The sequence below is a fragment of the Podarcis muralis genome, chromosome 7, assembly GCF_964188315.1.
Source record: "Podarcis muralis chromosome 7, rPodMur119.hap1.1, whole genome shotgun sequence".
In the NCBI taxonomy this organism is placed as follows: Eukaryota; Metazoa; Chordata; class Lepidosauria; order Squamata; family Lacertidae; genus Podarcis; species Podarcis muralis.
Window position 1 is genome coordinate 68,803,889 of NC_135661.1, and position 16,596 is coordinate 68,820,484.

The following is a 16,596-nucleotide window of genomic DNA, read 5'->3' on the forward strand; positions in this document are numbered from 1 at the left end:
TCACTGGTGCATGTTTTTCTTTTTGTACATCGACCAAAGAATAAATTTAAATAAAATAGGAATTAAGGGCGTGTGTTTTTCAGGACAGTGGAGCTTGTGTGTTTTGTGTCCCTTGGTGAAGTGATGGTGGCACTTGCCCTTCTTCTGATAAGAAGCACTCTTTTTTTTGGGGGGGGGGTGAGAGAACAAAAAATGGGGGTCAGGGAGGCTCAGTTGCAGGGGGAATAAGAAGGGAAATGATAAATGTTCCCTTTTCATCTGCGGAATGTTGGAGGGCATGTAGAAATGCTCTACATTTTTAAGCGAACTGAGAAGTCAGAGCACCAGGAGATTTTTGGGTGTGGGGGCACAGAAGGGGCAAAGTGTATTTCTAGGTGGGAGAGTACAGCAATTGGAGGGGGGGGGGGGAGGGAAAGCTCCTTGTTTGGGAGGTCACTTGCCTCCTTTCCCCTCCTCTGGTGCCAACCACAGAACTGAGCTCATTTTCACCTTCCAGATCAGAATGCAATTAGACTTCAGATATTTCACTTCTCTATTTTTTGCGATACATTCCTCTACTCAAACAACATATCAAAACGTGTTTTTAAAAAAGAAGTATTTTAGGATAATATATGTTTGAGAAATGCATCATTTGAGACATTATAAATCTGTATTTTGTGAATTATAATCTTTCCCCCCCATGGACCAGTGGAAAATTGCCGAGGGTCTCAGCAGACCACTTAATGATTTTCCTGCCTGTTGTAGCAATTGTCATTCCAAAGAATTCAGATTATTACAATAAAATGCAACATATGAAACAAAAGAAGGAATAAAGAGACCATGAAAAATTAATACGAATAGTCAATGTGCTGTCTCCAGTCTTCAAACACACCACTGAATAGACCTTGTGGATCACTGATGGTCCAAGGTTCGCTCAAAAAAACAAACAAACCAGAGTTATATAGTCTACAATTTTATATAGATTTAAATATATGTTTAAAATGGTGGTGCTTACAAAGTGTTTGAAGCTGTATCTGTACTAAGAACCCCACCCTGTCTTCCATTTCCTTCTTGCTCTAATGCAGATTTCTAATTCTGTAGGAATTTACGTGCAGATCCATCACCACCACACAAGGTTCCTTCGTTTAACTACGTGCTGTTGTTTCCTGGATTAAAGGTAAAGGGACCCCTGACCATTAGGTCCAGTTGTGGCTGACCCTGGGGTTGCAGCGCTCATCTCGCTTTATTGGCCTAGGAAGCCGGGGTACAGTTTCCGGGTCATGTGGCCAGCATGACTAAGCCACTTTTGGCGAACCAGAGCAGCGCACGGAAACACCGTTTACCTTCCCACCGGAGCGGTTCCTATTTATCTACTTGCACTTGGACGTGCTTTCGAACTGCTAGGTTGGCAGGAGCTGGGACCGAGAAACAGGAGCTCACCCTGTCGCGGGGATTCGAACCGCCGACCTTCTGATTGGCAAGCCCAAGGCTCTGTGGTTTAACCCACAGCGCCACCCGCGTCCCTAGATGGACTTTTAATGTGACCAAACAGAGCCCTGCTTTTACTTAGTTATATTATCCTTTCTCTATGCCACCCTTGTCACCCAAGAAGACATCAAGGCAACACTTGCGGGGGTTTTGAGCAGTCTCCCATCCAACAGCTGGCCAGACCTGCACCCACTCAGCTTCAGCAAGATCACCGCATCCGGGACCTTCAGACCATGCCCTGAGACAGCATCTATAGCCCTGCATTGAAAACCCTCTTTGTCCTCTGCTCCTCCAGCAATGCACCTCCACAGCCTTTTTCATGCCGCAGGGTTTTCCGGTGGTGGCAGAGCAGAAGTGGAACCTGTTGTGCGGCGAAAGCAAAGTCAGATGTCCGCTCTCTTCCCGTGGGGGGAAGTGGTCTAGACGCGCACAGAGACATTCTTTGCCCTGAAAAAGCCAGTGTTTTCGAACGCGGCGGATGTGTGCTGAAACCACCTTCGCCACACTTTTGAATCGATCTCTGACTTCACCCTAAAATGACTCCAGGATGCATTTTATCCTAGGCATGAAAGAGCAGAGCAGCTTTGAGGGAAAGCACTGCTGCATTCAGGTCCTGCTTGCAAGCTTCCCATAGCACAGTGATGGCCAAACTTGGCCCTCCAGCTGTTTTGGGACTACAACTCCCATCACCCCTAGCTAACAGGACCAGTGGTCAGGGATGATGGGAACTGTAGTCCCAAAACAGCTGGAGGGCCAAGTTTGGCCATCACTGCCATAGCGGGATCAGACTGGCTGCTGTGAGAACAGGATGCTAGATTTTGGCTCAATCCAACAGGGCTTGTCTTATGTCTGCTCAAAGGTTTGCCCCACTGAATTAAAACAACAACAACAGCTTGTTTTTTCCTCTCTCTGTCTTAGAGAGGGAGGATCGGTTGCCCACCAGATGTTTTTTCCGACTCCAGCGCCCACTGTCTTCGACCCAGGCTGGGATTAATCTAAGTCATTTCTCCCTCTCTTGTTGTTGTTGTTTAGTCGTTTAGTCGTGTCCGACTCTTCGTGACCCCATGGACCAGAGCACACCAGGCACTCCTGTCTTCCACTGCCTCCCGCAGTTTGGTCAAACTCATGTTAGTCGCTTTGAGAACACTGTCCAACCATCTTGTTCTCTGTCGTCCCCTTCTCCTTATGCCCTCCATCTTTCCCAACATCAGGGTCTTTTCCAGGGAGTCTTCTCTTCTCATGAGGTGGCCAAAGTATTGGAGCCTCAGCTTCATGACCTGTCCTTCCAGTGAGCACTCAGGGCTGATTTCCTTAAGAATGGAGAGGTTTGATCTTCTTGCAATCCATGGAACTATCAAGAGTCTCCTCCAGCACCATAATTCAAAAGCATCAATTCTTCGGTGATCAGCCTTCTTTAAGGTCCAGCTCTCACTTCCATACATTATTACTGAGAAAACCATAGCTTTTACTATACGGACCTTTGTTGGCAAGGTGATGTCTCTCCCTCTCTTACTTAATTATTACATTTATTATGCTGCCCTTCATCCCAATATCTCAGGCTGGTCGTTCCTCTTCTTCCCCGCTTCTGATGTGCTTATGCATTTCCCTCACTCAAACAGAGCCCAGGGCCATCTACAGACCATAGGATAATGGCAAAACGACATCAGCGATGAAAACAAATACATAACTAATCGATTGATAGATTAACACACAAACCAAACCCAGAAATCTGCACTTACGGTCACTCAGGACATTACCACGCCATATGCAAAGGGGTTAGGGCAGTGGTACCCAACCTTTCTTTGGCCATGCCCCACCTAAGCATCTCTAAAATCCGGGTGCCCCACCCCTCACCCAGTGACATAAAATTCTTATTATTCAAAAAGTGAATTCCTGTTCATGTGGATGAAGCCTAACAGGCCATCCACTGTTAATAACTCATTCTCGAATTGCCCCTCCCTTAAAAACCAAATTGCTCCCCTGTGGGGTGTGAGCGCCACGCTGGGAACCACAGGGTATGCATGAACAGAAATGAATAACTGTTGCTGGAAACCATAGTTGGAGGGGGGGGGGCGCCCATGTGCTCGAATCCTGATTATGGGTTTCCTACAGGTATTTGGTTGGCCACTGTGAGAACAAGATGCTGGACTCCATTGGCTTAGGGCCTGATCCTGCAGAGCTCTTCTTCTATTCTCAATATAAGTTGCTGCCCTATTTATTCTCTCTCTCTCTCTCTCTCTCTCTCTCTCTTTCACACGCGCGCGCGCTTGCCTTATAGATACGTACATAACAGCGGCTCCGAATTGCATTCCTGCTTTGCGCCCCCGCCCCCCCCTCGATTGCACTTCTGCCTGCCCTTCCCCACTTCGACCAGCAGGCGGCATCCTCTGCCTTTCCAATCCTGGCCTTCGCCTCCCGTTCAGAGCCGTCGTTTCTCTCCTCCTCTCTCTCTCTCCCCCCTGCACTTTTTTCTTCTCTTCCCTTCCCTGGAAGCCTGACGTCAGTTCGGTGCTGCTCACCCCCCCTTCTCTCTCTCTCTCTCTCTCTCTTTTGGGGACGAAGGTTTTCGGTTCCAATCAGGCTCCTGCTATTTCAGCTGGAACTGGGGGAATCAATGGCTTCTCTCGGCAACTTTCCGGCGCGCCTCTGAGAAAAAGCTTCTGCTGAGCTTTGGCAGAAGAATAATTCTTTTTTTAAAATTATTTAAAGAGAGGAAGAGGAGCAGGGGAAGAAAAGAGAGAAGGGAGTGAGAAAGAAGCTTGGAAGAGAGAGGAAAAAAAGAACTTTTTTGGAGGGTGGCTTTCTGCTCTCGTACAACATGCAGAACACCCGGGCTTTGATCTTCATGTTAACCTTCCAGATCTGCTCTTTGGAGACCGAGACGCCTACAGGTCAGCACCCCGAGACCCTCGAACCCTTCCTCCCCGCAGCCCCCTTCTCCGCCCCGCTCGCTCCCTCCGGCCGCCGCTGCGTTTCGCAGCCTGTTTTCTTGGAGAGTTTGGCTAGGCGCTTCGCGGGAGCTTTGCGCGCATTACTTGGGTTGCTCAACTTGTGCTTTCGCTCTCCTCCCTCGCTGCTTTGCCTGCCTGCCTGCCTGCCTGCCTGCCTGCCTGCCTTCTCCCGCTAACTTCGGAGGCGTCTCGCAAGGAACGAGCCGGCGGGTTCTCAGCGCTTGGGAGGCGGCGGCAAACCGGAGTTTGAAACGGACCTGTTTGCCTGGTGGCGCATTTCCTCGTCGGCGTTCGTGGTCCAGGGAAGAGGGTGGCGGGCTGCTGTTGTTTTTGGAGAGCTGGGGCAGGCGGGCGGGCGTTGTGTGCGTTTAAATTCCTGCTCGGGAAGAGGCTGTAAAACGAGCCACCGGGAAAACTTCCTCCCCTTTCCCTGCCTGCTCTCGCTTTCGGTCCTGCCTAAAGTGATTTAAGGTCCCCGAGAGCTCCGGATTGGGCTGACTAGAGAAGGCACTGGGGCTAAGGGAAGTTCAGTGCAACCCTCAATCTCAACCCCCTCCTCAAATATCCCGGGCATCTCCCCCAACTCTTTTTAAACTGCGGGAGATCTGACGCTTTTCAGCTATCCCAGATGATATATTTTGGAGACCTTTGGGGTTTGGCTTGAATCTGCGTTTCCTCGGTCCCTTTCCCCCTTTTTTGTCCACTTTCTCGTCGGCGGTGGTGGTTGACCGTGCAACCCTAAGTGCGTCTACTCGGAAGTAAGCCCCATTGAATTCAGCGGGGCTTACTCCCACGTAGGAGTGTGTAGAATCGCAGCCTGATACTTGTGTGTTGCCGAAGGCTTGCAAACGTGTTTCTGAGGAAATAAGGCGGAAAGACCGGTTAGCTGTCTCCCTCATTTCGCTTCCGAATACATATGTTTGTATGTGTATGATTTGAAAAGAGGATACAAGCCAGAGACCACACTCTTTCTCCTGTCCGGTGATGAAGATGATGAAGTACTTTATGGTTGAAACTCTCTGAAAAGGGGTTTTCAGGAGATATTGCTTTGGCTCACAGTTCAAGAGGGGCGCCCAAACATTTACCCATCTCCTTGCAATAAGCCCTGGGATGCCCCCTTTAGGGGATTGTGTGGCACCGGGACCCCTTTAAAGTATCGCCACCTTAAGGGATCCCCTGGGGTGTCCAACATACCCCGAGGGTCTTGTGCCTTTTGGGGGTACTTCTCTCCCCCCTAACCCTGCATGTTGTCCTGACTGTACTTCGCAAGGAGAGAGGTTCCAGGGGCGAGAGGAAGGTGGCCGGATAATATGCTTGCTCGATTTGCCTTTATATCCGGAAGGGAGAACCGTTTCCTTAGAGTAAAACACTAGCAAATGGGCCAACTTTTGACTTTCCCCAGTCACTGCTTGTACTGCAAAGCTTGTAAAAGGCAGTAGAAAGTGTGACTCTCTCTATGTGTGTTGTGTTGAGAAAGCAAAGGCTGGCTTTTATTTTCCTTGGCATTTTTTAAATAAAAAAAATACAGGTGGAGAAAAGTCTTTGACACATCAGACTTACCTAGCATGGACTAGAAATAGATCTGCATTCAGCACAGATGACTTCCTGTGCTGTTGACCTGTGAGCAACCACTTCAAACTTGCCTTTATTTGCTAGGAATAGATCTGTGTTCTCCATAGACGACTTGCTGTGTTATTGACCTGTGAGCATCCACAATCTCTCTCCCCCCCCCCCCAACGGGAGTCACATCCCTCCTTTAAACCAACACATTACAGAAGGGAACAAAAGAGACCGCTAAGCATTTTTCTTAAAATGTCAAACAGTTAATATTTTTAATGGCACCTCTACTTTTTAAATAAAAAAATCCCATCCCAATATTGCCATCTCAACACCTGACTTGCATGCCGCCTTTGAAAATATATTGCTTGCAATGAAACCTTTATGAGACCAGGAGCTGTAGGTTGTGGAGAGTTCTTTTTCCTTTCCCCAAAGTGCTACATTCTAAGCCTAGTGTTGTGGTTTCTTTTTAATTCCACTTTGCAGGAATTTTTGGCGACGGTTCACCGACTGAGGTTTCTGTTATGCTTGACGATCTAGTACATTTGTGAACTGTGTCTGGAAACCTACAAACGTCAGTTGACCTGATCGTGGGTGTCGCTGGGGGAGCAACCTGCCCCCACCCCCATAGCAACAACCCCCTGCTTGCTGTGTTCTGGAAACACTTGCTTCCTAAGTCATATCTGGTTTGGCTGGGTCTGCTCCCCCCCCCCAACTGCTTGCATAAATGCACAGTGCTCCTTGTCTGCTTTCAAGCATTCTTAAAGTTTAAAAAGCCGCCCCTGCGATTTGAAACCAACACCGGTTCTAGTGACAGATGACTGAAGGGTTGATAGGCTACGTGCAAAAGTCTTCAATGGGTTTAATGTGCAATCGGTCCTTCGGGCATCAAGGGATGTTGAGAAGGTGGGACGCCGGGTGGAGGTTTCTCTCGGGTCCTTTCTGCTTCTCATTACCGGCAGTAGCAGGGAGGAGAGTTCCTCCAGATGGAATGAATGGCTCTGGAATGCTCTTGGGGGTGGGGGGCACACATGCCTTATTATTATTGCCTAGCCTTTTCCCAGCCGCGGCATGTGGGGTACAAGAGAAGTAAGCTTTTTGCTCATCAAGGTGGGAGTTGGTACATGGAAGACCTCAGGATCCTCCAGATCTTAGCCCCTCAACCCACCGCTTAGAGGGGAAGGACTTCAAGTGCCCTGGCCATGTGGATTTCTCTTCGCAGAGCGCTAATTACATCAACATAACATAATAAGCACGGTGTTCCTTCTAGCACAGTTGCTAAAGTGTGTGTGGGATGGTTGACACTGCAAGTTTGAAATCAGTTCTCTTGGGGGCAGTGGGAACTTGCCTCTCCGAGTTAAGGCACAGCTATGGGGCTGGGGCAGGCCTTGCATAGGGACCCCCCCCAGCAGTATCTAAAGCAAGGGCGGGGAACCTGTCTTCTGCCCCCTCCCTTCAATTTCTTGGAATCCCATTGGCATGGCCAGTAGTCAGAGATGTGATGGGAGTCATAACCCGCCCAAAAGAATATTGTTAATGCTTTCTATGCTTTGACACGGGGGATGCCTCCTGCTGTCCGAGAGGAAGAGAAAGCAATGTTTTCGCAGAGCTCCATGCTGAAAGCCCTGTCTCCCAGTTCTTGAGCAACTCGGCATTCTACTTTCATTTCCTGCTGATATTCTGCAGTCCTTGAGCATCTGGACTTGCATGGATCTTCTTGAGTTGGGGCTTTAAACTAAGTAGTTAAAGGGCCATAACTCAGTGGTGGAGCCACTTATAAGGTCCCAGGTTCCGTCTCCAGCATCTTCAGGTAGGGCTGGTGGAGACTCCCTGTCTGTAACCCCAGAGAGCTGCTGCCAATCAGTGTAGACAGTACCAGGGTAGATGGACCCAATGGTCTGACTTGACACAAAGCAGCCACCTGCTATGTCCCTGCATTGTATAGTATAAGCATATTTTTATCTGTCATTTCCTTGCATGTGTGTGTGTCTATGAATAGGGAATATGCATCTTTCTTTTCAGTGGAGGGCTGTGATAGGGTTTTCTCAGTGGTGATTTTTTTCTTCAACTGCAATGTCCTTTCTTGAACAGAGGAAAGCTTCTCCCTGCATAAACCCAAGCATTCATTACACCGGTAATGGTAGGAGTATCGAAAGCTGCCTTCCACAGACAATTGGCCCATCTAACTCAGTACTGTCTGCACTGACTGGCAGCAGCTCTCCAGGGCTTCAGGCAGGCCATGGGTTCTCTCCCAGCCCGACCTAGAGATGTCAGGGATTGAACCCGGGACCTTCTGCATGCAAATCTGATGCTGACCCCTGAGCTACAGGCCTTCCTCCTCAGGTCAGAATGGGGAGCCACATTCCTCTTGCATGAGCCTTGATGATTGGAAATGCCTGATACTCCAGGTGATACAAATTGGCAGCGAGTCTCCCCCCCCACCTGCCACTCACACCAGCAGAAACTTTACCAGTACTGTTGCTTTGAATGCCCTGCAGGCTGCCTGGCTGAAACAGATGTGGTTATATGGCAACAGTACTTCTCTTGTGCGATTTAGATAAGTTGCATGAAGTAAGCCACCCATACTCATTAGCAGATTCTGCAAACTTGTTACTGATTAAAAGCTTGTTCCATCAAGCCCTGAACATCACAGGCAAGGGGAGTTTGTCCTTTTTTGGAGGCTGTTCATATATATATATATTAAATCTGCCTCCCCCAATTTGGTCCCCTCCAGATGTTTTGGATTATGAAACCCTCCTAGGCCGTTTTCCTCAAATATTTCTCTCATAACTTCTAGCCTCGGGATGGCCTGACACTTCGCTTGTGGATGGCTGGTGCTGTTTTGGCCCCATCAGCAATGGGGCTCCCAGCCTGAACATTGAAAACAGAGGGAATGATTTGTTGTCAAGTCCTGGTAGTCGAAGAGGGGCTAGGTCCACCGGTTGTGCCTTCTGCTTGTTGACGTGACGTACCGTGTAGAGCCAACAAGCCGTGCATATGCAGATCGATTTCCAGTCACACTCTGCAGACAACATTTAGGTGCTGACCTTTGGATCGGTCTGGAGAGGCTGCCCACTGTATAGGCAGTGGTAGAACATGCGTTTATTTCAGCTGCACATATTTAGGCTGCAAACACCTCTTAGCCAGTGCCGTTGGACTCACTTGATCTTCCCTGGGGCTGCCAGCCAGATCCCCAGGGCTGATTTGAAGTCTCCAGGTGTGCCTGGCTCACTCCAGGTCACAGGGAGAGGGACTGAATCTCCAGGTGGATGAGAGAGCCTTTAATTTTTATTATTAAGAAGACTAGAATACCCTCGGGGTCCCTTCCAATTCTATGGCTGTGTGTGCAGCTTGCAAGCTTCAGTCTGGCAGGAGCCAGCTACAAATTATTGCATAGGCCCATGTTTGTGTCTGCCTGCCTGCCTGCCTTCCTCCCTCCAGTCCCTCCTCCCCTCTCCCAATTAACTTCTGTCTCCAGGGCTCAGTGATGGGAGGGAGCATAAAGGGAGAATGACCATGGCCTATCCTCATGGCATCACCAGGGGTCGCCCCAGTGGCTCAGGTTCGGACCCTGAAGTCTCAGTGGCTGGGATGCTGCAGACCTGGCAACCCTCATCTCCTCCCCCCAAATAAACCTGTATAGGATTGTTCTGCACATCACCGTGAGGTATGGGGACTAAGAGGTCACAGTTAGGTCTACCAAAAGGATGGTACTTTCACAGGCGCCTGCAGATTCCCAGCCACTGGGTAGTGGCGAAGGTAAAAATGAATTCCATGGGAAAAATGGAGGAAGCTTTTGGCTCAAAGGGTGAACAACCACAAAGGAAGAGCATAAGCAAATTCTGTATGGAAGTGGCCATCCTTTGGGATGCCTCCCCTCGCCCACTTCTATTATGGGAATAAAAGCATTGAATGAGTACCATGTCTCCCATACTTGTGCAACAGAAATTCCTCCTGACTGTGTGCCTTTGCACCCTTCCAGATCAGCTCTAGATAGCTGGGAGAGCCTCTGCAGCAGATTTCATGCAGTAAAGCATAATGGCTTCTGAATGCGACCTGATGTACCCCTTGCCAAATGGTCCCAGGGTGAATTGTAAAATAAAATAAACAAAGCAAAATAAAATAAAATAGTTAAGGTAAGGGTAGTGTACAAGTTAAAATAAAAGCCAGGAAAATGGTGAATATCAGACTAACAGCGCTCAGAGGGAGAACATCGGTGCTGCATGCGGAAGGTCTCAGATTCCATCTCCAACATCTTCAGATAGGGCTGGGAATGGCTGCTGCCTGAAACCCTGGAGTGGGACTTCTGGTCAGAGTAAACAAAAAGACCACAAGAGGAGCCTGCTGGATCAGGCCAATGGCTCATCTAGTCCAGCATCCTGTTCGCATGGTAGCCGACAAGATGCAAAAGCGCTGTCCCCTCCTGTGGTTTCCAGCAACTGGTATTCAGAACAAAATTTAAAAAATCCTTCCAGTAGCACCTTAGAGCACACGAAAGCTCATACCAATAACAAACTTAGTTGGTCTCTAAGGTGCTACTGGAAGGATTTTTTTTGTTTTGTTTCAACTACGGCAGCCCAACACGGCTACCTACCTGTAACTAGAACTATGGTATTCAGAAGCATTGCTCCCCCTCTAGCGCTGTGGAGGCAGAGCATAGCTATCATGGCCAGCTGCCTTCAGTAGCCCTCTCCTCCAGGAATTGGTCCATTCCTCTAAGTCAGTGGCAATCACTGCCTCCGGTGCCAGATTACCAAATAGGCAGAATAGGCACCAGCCTAGGGGCCCCATGCCACTTAGGGGCCCTGCGACAACAGATCAAAATAACATTGATTTGATCTTGAAAGAAAATTGCAATCAAGCTTTCTTAGTTCAATGTTATCCCACTAGAGTGGCCCCCCCCTCAGATTTCGACTGCCTAGGGGCCTCCACAGGGTTTAATCTGGCACTGATTGCCTCCTGTGGGGGTGAGTGTGACGTTAACATATGAGAGAGTGCTGGAGGTGAAATAGTTAAACAGGTTGCCCAGTCAGGACCCAGGGAGGTGGAGTCAGTAGGACTATAAAACCAGCTCTGGGAGGGGCAAAGGGGGGAGTTCAATGAGGAGTTCTTTGGAAGTTGGGTGGTTGGAGTGGGAGTGAGTTGGGATAGAGTTTGTGGTTAGGTTGAGTTAGTGTAGTGAAATAAGCTGAGTCAGGAACAGTTAGGGGCTAGGAAGACAAGTAAATATCTGAGAGGTGGTTTAGCGAGTGAGAGCAGGTAGCGGAAGTTATACGTCTGGATAGACACCCCATGAATGTAATTGACCGATACCGTTTATGAAACCACATGCTTGTTAAACTGCAATAAATAAACAGAAGTTTATGTTTCAATTTAACCCTGACTGGACTCAGTATTGTCCCAGGTAGGGCCTGGGTGGTGGCAGCGAGAAATAAAGTGGTGGCACAGGGATCAATAGATGGTGAAACGTCTGGAGACTCTGTGTGATCGCCACAGTGAGTTCCACAGTTTAACTACGTGCTGTGTAAAGAAGCACTTTGTCTTATCTGTCCCAAACCTTCCAACATTCACAAGTTGTAGCATTATGAGAGAGGGAGCAAAACTTTAGCTATCTACCTTATTCGTACTGAGCTAGATGGAGCAATAGTCTGACATGGGGTAAGGCAGCTCCCAATGTTTTGCTACCTGCAGTCCTCAGCAATGTGTTATGTGTGTAAGAAACTCCTGCCATCGCACGCGGCAACATTACCGTGGCAGCGCAACAAATGTGCGCTGTACTCAGGGCGCATGTGTGCCATTGTAGCTCCGAGTAACTGTGTGGTGTCGCCTCTGCAACACAAACAGAAAATGAAATACTGTTCTGTGATGTGTTCCTTGCCTACAAGGAGGGGGCAGTGTGGAAAGCCAGCCAAGTTCTAAATGCTCCCGGATATGATGGATGCACTAGAATAAACAATCCCATATTTCTGCAGTGACGTTCCTCGGGTTCCTGCTGGATGGGGGGGGGGGCGTTGGCCAGGTCTTCTCTGGCTAATGTTACTTGGATGCGAGTTACAAATTCAGTGGGTGGGTGGGGGGTTGACTTTGGACTGGATTCAGGATTCGGAGGAAATGTCTGTTGGAGGCGATGAGGTTTGCTGTAATTATTCTTTGCCAAGTTGTCGTCCAGGATCTGGCAGCCGCCTCTACATTTCCATGCGGGGACTCCAAGATACCCACCCCCAATGGGAAATGGCTGTAGCTCCATTTCCAATGGGAAATGGCCTTGCATGCAAAATGTCCCAGATTCAATCCCCAGCATCTTTGAGCAGGGCTGGGAGAGGTCCCCACTCCCTTCCTGCAAAAGCCACTGTATCAGTGTTGTGACAGTAGCAGCTGACTATGTTATTTGTTGCTGGTTCAGACGGAAATCCCTGAATACAGTGTTAAGAGAAGAAGGGAGTGTGTGTTTTTGAGTTGCTTTGTGTTGCCTGTTAATAAAATGCTCCTAGTCCTCATGCACTTCACAATGTCATTTGTGTCTGCTGAGGGTTTGGAAACAAGAATGCATGTTTTAAAAATAGACTCGATTTACTATATTGCTCTGAAGGGACGTGGTGGCGCTGTGGGTTAAACCACAGAGCCTAGGACTTGCTGATCAGAAGGTCGGTGGTTCAAATCCCCATGACGGGGTGAGCTCCCGTTGCTCGGTCCCTGCTCCTGCCAACCTAGCAGTTCGAAAGCACCTCAAAGTGCAAGTAGATACCTTCCCACCCGGTGGGAAGGTAAACGGTGTTTCCGTGCGCTGCTCTGGTTCGCCAGAAGCGGCTTAGTCATGCTGGCCACATGACCCAGAAGCTGTATGCCGGCTCCTTCAGCCAATAAAGCGAGATGAGCGCTGCAACCCCGGAGTCGGCCACGACTGGACCTAATGGTCAGGGGTCCCTTTACCTTTACCTTTACTATATTGCTCAGAATTTATGGGGCCTAAACTGTTACCCCTCAACTTTTCACAGATGAAATAAGGGATTTGCTTGTAACAGTAGTCTGCTCTAAAACAGGGGTGATACAGGGTTTTCACGTACCACAGAGCAGTGTCCAGAAAATCGGAACAGCTGGCATGGATGTAATTTCTGTAGAATTGATTCAGTTTTTGGTTGCAAAGCAAGCATGTACCATAATATGCCTGCTTAATCCCTCATGTTTGCACAAAAAACTGTCTTGCTTTTGGCCTGGAGTAGGGCTGCATATACCCCCACCCCCAAAGAAATCCTCGCAACTGTAAGTTGTTAAGGGCGCTGGGAACTGTAGGTCTGTGAGGGAGTAAACTACAGTTCCCAGAATTCTTTGCATGTGTGCTTTCAGTGTTTGACATCTACACAGCCATTTTAATTACAGTCATACCTGTGGATAAATATGCTTCAGGATAAGTATTTTTGTGTTGCACTCCGTGACGACCTGGAAATAACAGAGCGCGTTACTTCCAGGTTTCACCACTCGCGCATGCGCAGGCGGTCAAAATGACATCACGCGCATACGCGGAAGTGGCGAAACATGACCCGCAGACACACAGTCGTGTCTTACGTTCTGTTCAGGATACGAATGGGGCTCCAGAACGGATCCCGTTCGCATCCCGAGGTACCACTGTATTAGTTTCACACTTCTGTGTAAAAAAAGGAATAGCAAAGCCCTACATGGCAGGGTTGTTGTGAGGAACCAACAAGGTGCAGATTGCAAAGCTCTCTGCAGATGCATTTTTTTAATATATAAAAAACCATGTATTTAAAAGACAACAGGGCATTTTTATGTGAACGACATTCAACTAAACCTTACGATCAGCAGGTGGCCCTTACTCCCTCTTGGCTGCGCTTCCAAGGTTGTCTCCCAACTGTTGCACCCCTCGTGATGGAACGCCCTGTTGTTCCTGTTTGAATGAACTTCCCTTGATCCTTTGGTCCTAATTGGACCATCACTGGAGAACACAAGGAGGCTTCTTCTTTGTTCCTTAAACAATGTGGGTGAGGAGAGAGAATCTGCAACCCCCTCCGCTAGGAAGGGATTCTGAGACAGAGAGCCTCATGCAAAGAGCCAAGCAACCTCGCTGGAGAGATGGAATGGAAGGAGAAAGCTATGGGATGGAGGGAGGGAGGGTTAAGTGACAGGGTGTCCTCAAGCATCCTAAGGCATCCTGAGTGGGCTTTGGAGCCCTGGCAGCAGCTTGAATATTAATCGGGTCAGCCACCTTTCCAGATGTAGCCAGAATGGTGGGTGCTGTAATTAGGAAGCCTGCTGAGATTTCATTCATGTATTAATTATGATCGTCTCTGTGAACAGAATAACGGCTTCTTCGCCTTTCTTCTACTTCTGGTCTGTTGCTTTTAAAATGCACTTAGTCAAGTGAGCAGGGAATGCAGAAGTCTTGTTTTCGTACCCGGGGGGATGCAAATGAAGTCCGCAGGGGGTCGGTGTGGAGAAGGGAGCGTCCTGATCAACTCTCTACTCCTCTGCCAAGCCTAACAGCCTGAAGTTGTTTTCGCTCCCTTCTGCTCCTCAAAATGACCCGCCGGAGTCTTCCAGAGAGTGAATAAATTCCAGCAGAATAAGCAGCCGCCGCCGGGTTGTTGTGGGCGAGTTTTCCACTCACCTTCCTCTTTTTAGGATCCAGGAATCTGGATGGGCACCAGCACTTGGTATCCTGCTCTGCTGAGGCCTGTCCTGGATTAACTGTGTCAGCTGGCTGGCAACTGCCTTTTGAATTTCCCACAGTGCTCCAGGGCAATGGTGTGTTGCAGGCATTGTGGCCGTTCCAATCTGACCTGCGCCGATTGCTGGGCTGCCAGCCACTCCTGCCTCCTGAAGCCCTTCGAGACAGAAGAGGATGCTTCTGCAGAGGAGCCCCTGGACCAGTCCGGAACTTGCCCTTCAATGGGAAATCCTCCATAGGAGACCCTCTTCAAATTATTATTGAATCCATAGGCTTCAGTGTTTTGCAGATGGATGTAAGCAGTGCAGAGGGGGATGCAGAGGTACGCATAACCCAAAACATATTGTGAATCTAAGTTTGGCCTCATTGAGGGGCAGTATTTCAATATGAGTAGGAAAATGAGAGTACCCCTAAACTGTTTTTATAGAAAAAAGCACTGGATGTAAGGACCTGCTTGTAACATCAGTGGTGGCTATTGCCCATTGGGACAGGTGAGGCAAAGACAGAGAGCGCAGCAGTAGGGGCAGCCAGCTAGTTTTGTCCTCCTCCCTACTACATTCTACAAAGGCAACAATGGGACTAAGGAGAAGGAAGCAGATAGGCTGTCCCACCCCTCTGGACTGGCTGTAAGTCGGAAGGCAGGCAGGCATGCAGGCAGATGTTGGTTGGTTAGTGGGGCAGTGTCCCACTCAGCCTAATAGAGGTGTCTCCACTGTGGACTAATCTATACAGGTCAGTTAAAACGTTATAAATACATTATAAACATGTGACACCAGAGGGCGCTTAGAGCAGTATAAAATCATCAATGTAAAATTGCATTGAGAGCTATATAACAGGTTTTTCTTTTTAGTGTTTCTACAGTCAGTAGAGGGACGCGGGTGGCGCTCTGGGTTAAACCACAGAGCCTAGGACTTGCCGATTAGAAGGTCGGCGGTTCGAATCCCCACGACGGGGTGAGCTCCCATTGCTCGGTCCCTGCTCCTGCCAACCTAGCAGTTTGAAAGCACGTCAAAGTGCAAGTAGATAAATAGGTACCACTCTGGTGGGAAGGTAAACGGCGTTTCCGTGCACTGCTCTGGTTCTCCAGAAGCGGCTTAGTCATGCTGGCCACATGACCTGGAAGCTATACACCAGCTCCCTCGGCCAATAAAGCGAGATGAGTGCCGCAACCCCAGAGTCAGCCATGACTGGACCTAATGATCAGGGGTCCCTTTACCTTTACCTTACAGTCAATATAGATCCAGCCTATGTAACACCCACATCATCACATCAAGAACAGGATAGAAAAATGCTTTGCTGGATCTGGGGCACATCCAATCCAGCAAATTGTCTCCAGCTAGCCAGGCACCTTTGGAAGCTCACAAGCAGTTTTTGAAATTTAGCACCTGGCTATCGGCACCTGTGGCCAAGTGAAGATGCCCGGGCACCAGGATGGCGCCTGACATCACCATCATCTGGAGGTGCATCCTTGGATCTTGACTGTTTTCAAACACTAACAACACATCCTGCAGAATTCTATCTGTTGAAGTTTATCTGCACAATCAGAATGAATTTCAGGACCCACAAAGTCGCATTGGAAAATGCGTCTTCAGAGCCTCCTGGCCCCAAAATGTCAACTAGACCTTCCGCTTTTGGCGACTGCAAGCCTGGTTTAAGGAGCCATTTGGCACCTAGCTTATATGAGTATCTGACACTGCTCACAAGCAGTTAGGCTAGAGCAGTGCAGTGATAAACTTTGCTTGGTTTCCTATCTCCATTCCATCCCCAAACTCACCTGGTGTTAGGAAAGCTTAGGGACTGACCGTAATTCAGTGGGAGAGCATCTGCTTTGCATGCAGAAGTCTCTGGCATCCCTGGGTAGGTCTGGGAACGTCCCTTGCTTGAAATCCTGGAGAGCTGCTGCAAGTCTGTGCAGACAGTACTGAGCTTGATGGACCA

At 48.8% G+C, this 16,596-nt stretch overlaps 1 protein-coding gene across 8 annotated transcripts in view; it reads left to right on the forward strand.

The window, feature by feature from the left end:
• The first annotated feature begins 3,964 nt into the window (after positions 1-3,964).
• PTPRU (protein tyrosine phosphatase receptor type U) overlaps positions 3,965-16,596 on the forward strand; it is a 368,985-nt gene continuing 356,353 nt past the window's right edge. For 4 of the 8 annotated variants that reach the window (XM_077932039.1, XM_077932040.1, XM_077932041.1 and 1 more), the window contains exon 1: positions 3,965-4,358. In XM_077932039.1, the coding sequence (XP_077788165.1) occupies positions 4,286-4,358 (73 nt within the window). In that variant the 5' untranslated portion in view covers positions 3,965-4,285. The remainder of the gene's footprint in view (positions 4,359-16,596) is intronic. The other 4 variants (XM_077932043.1, XM_077932044.1, XM_077932045.1 and 1 more) reach the window with 2 other exon arrangements.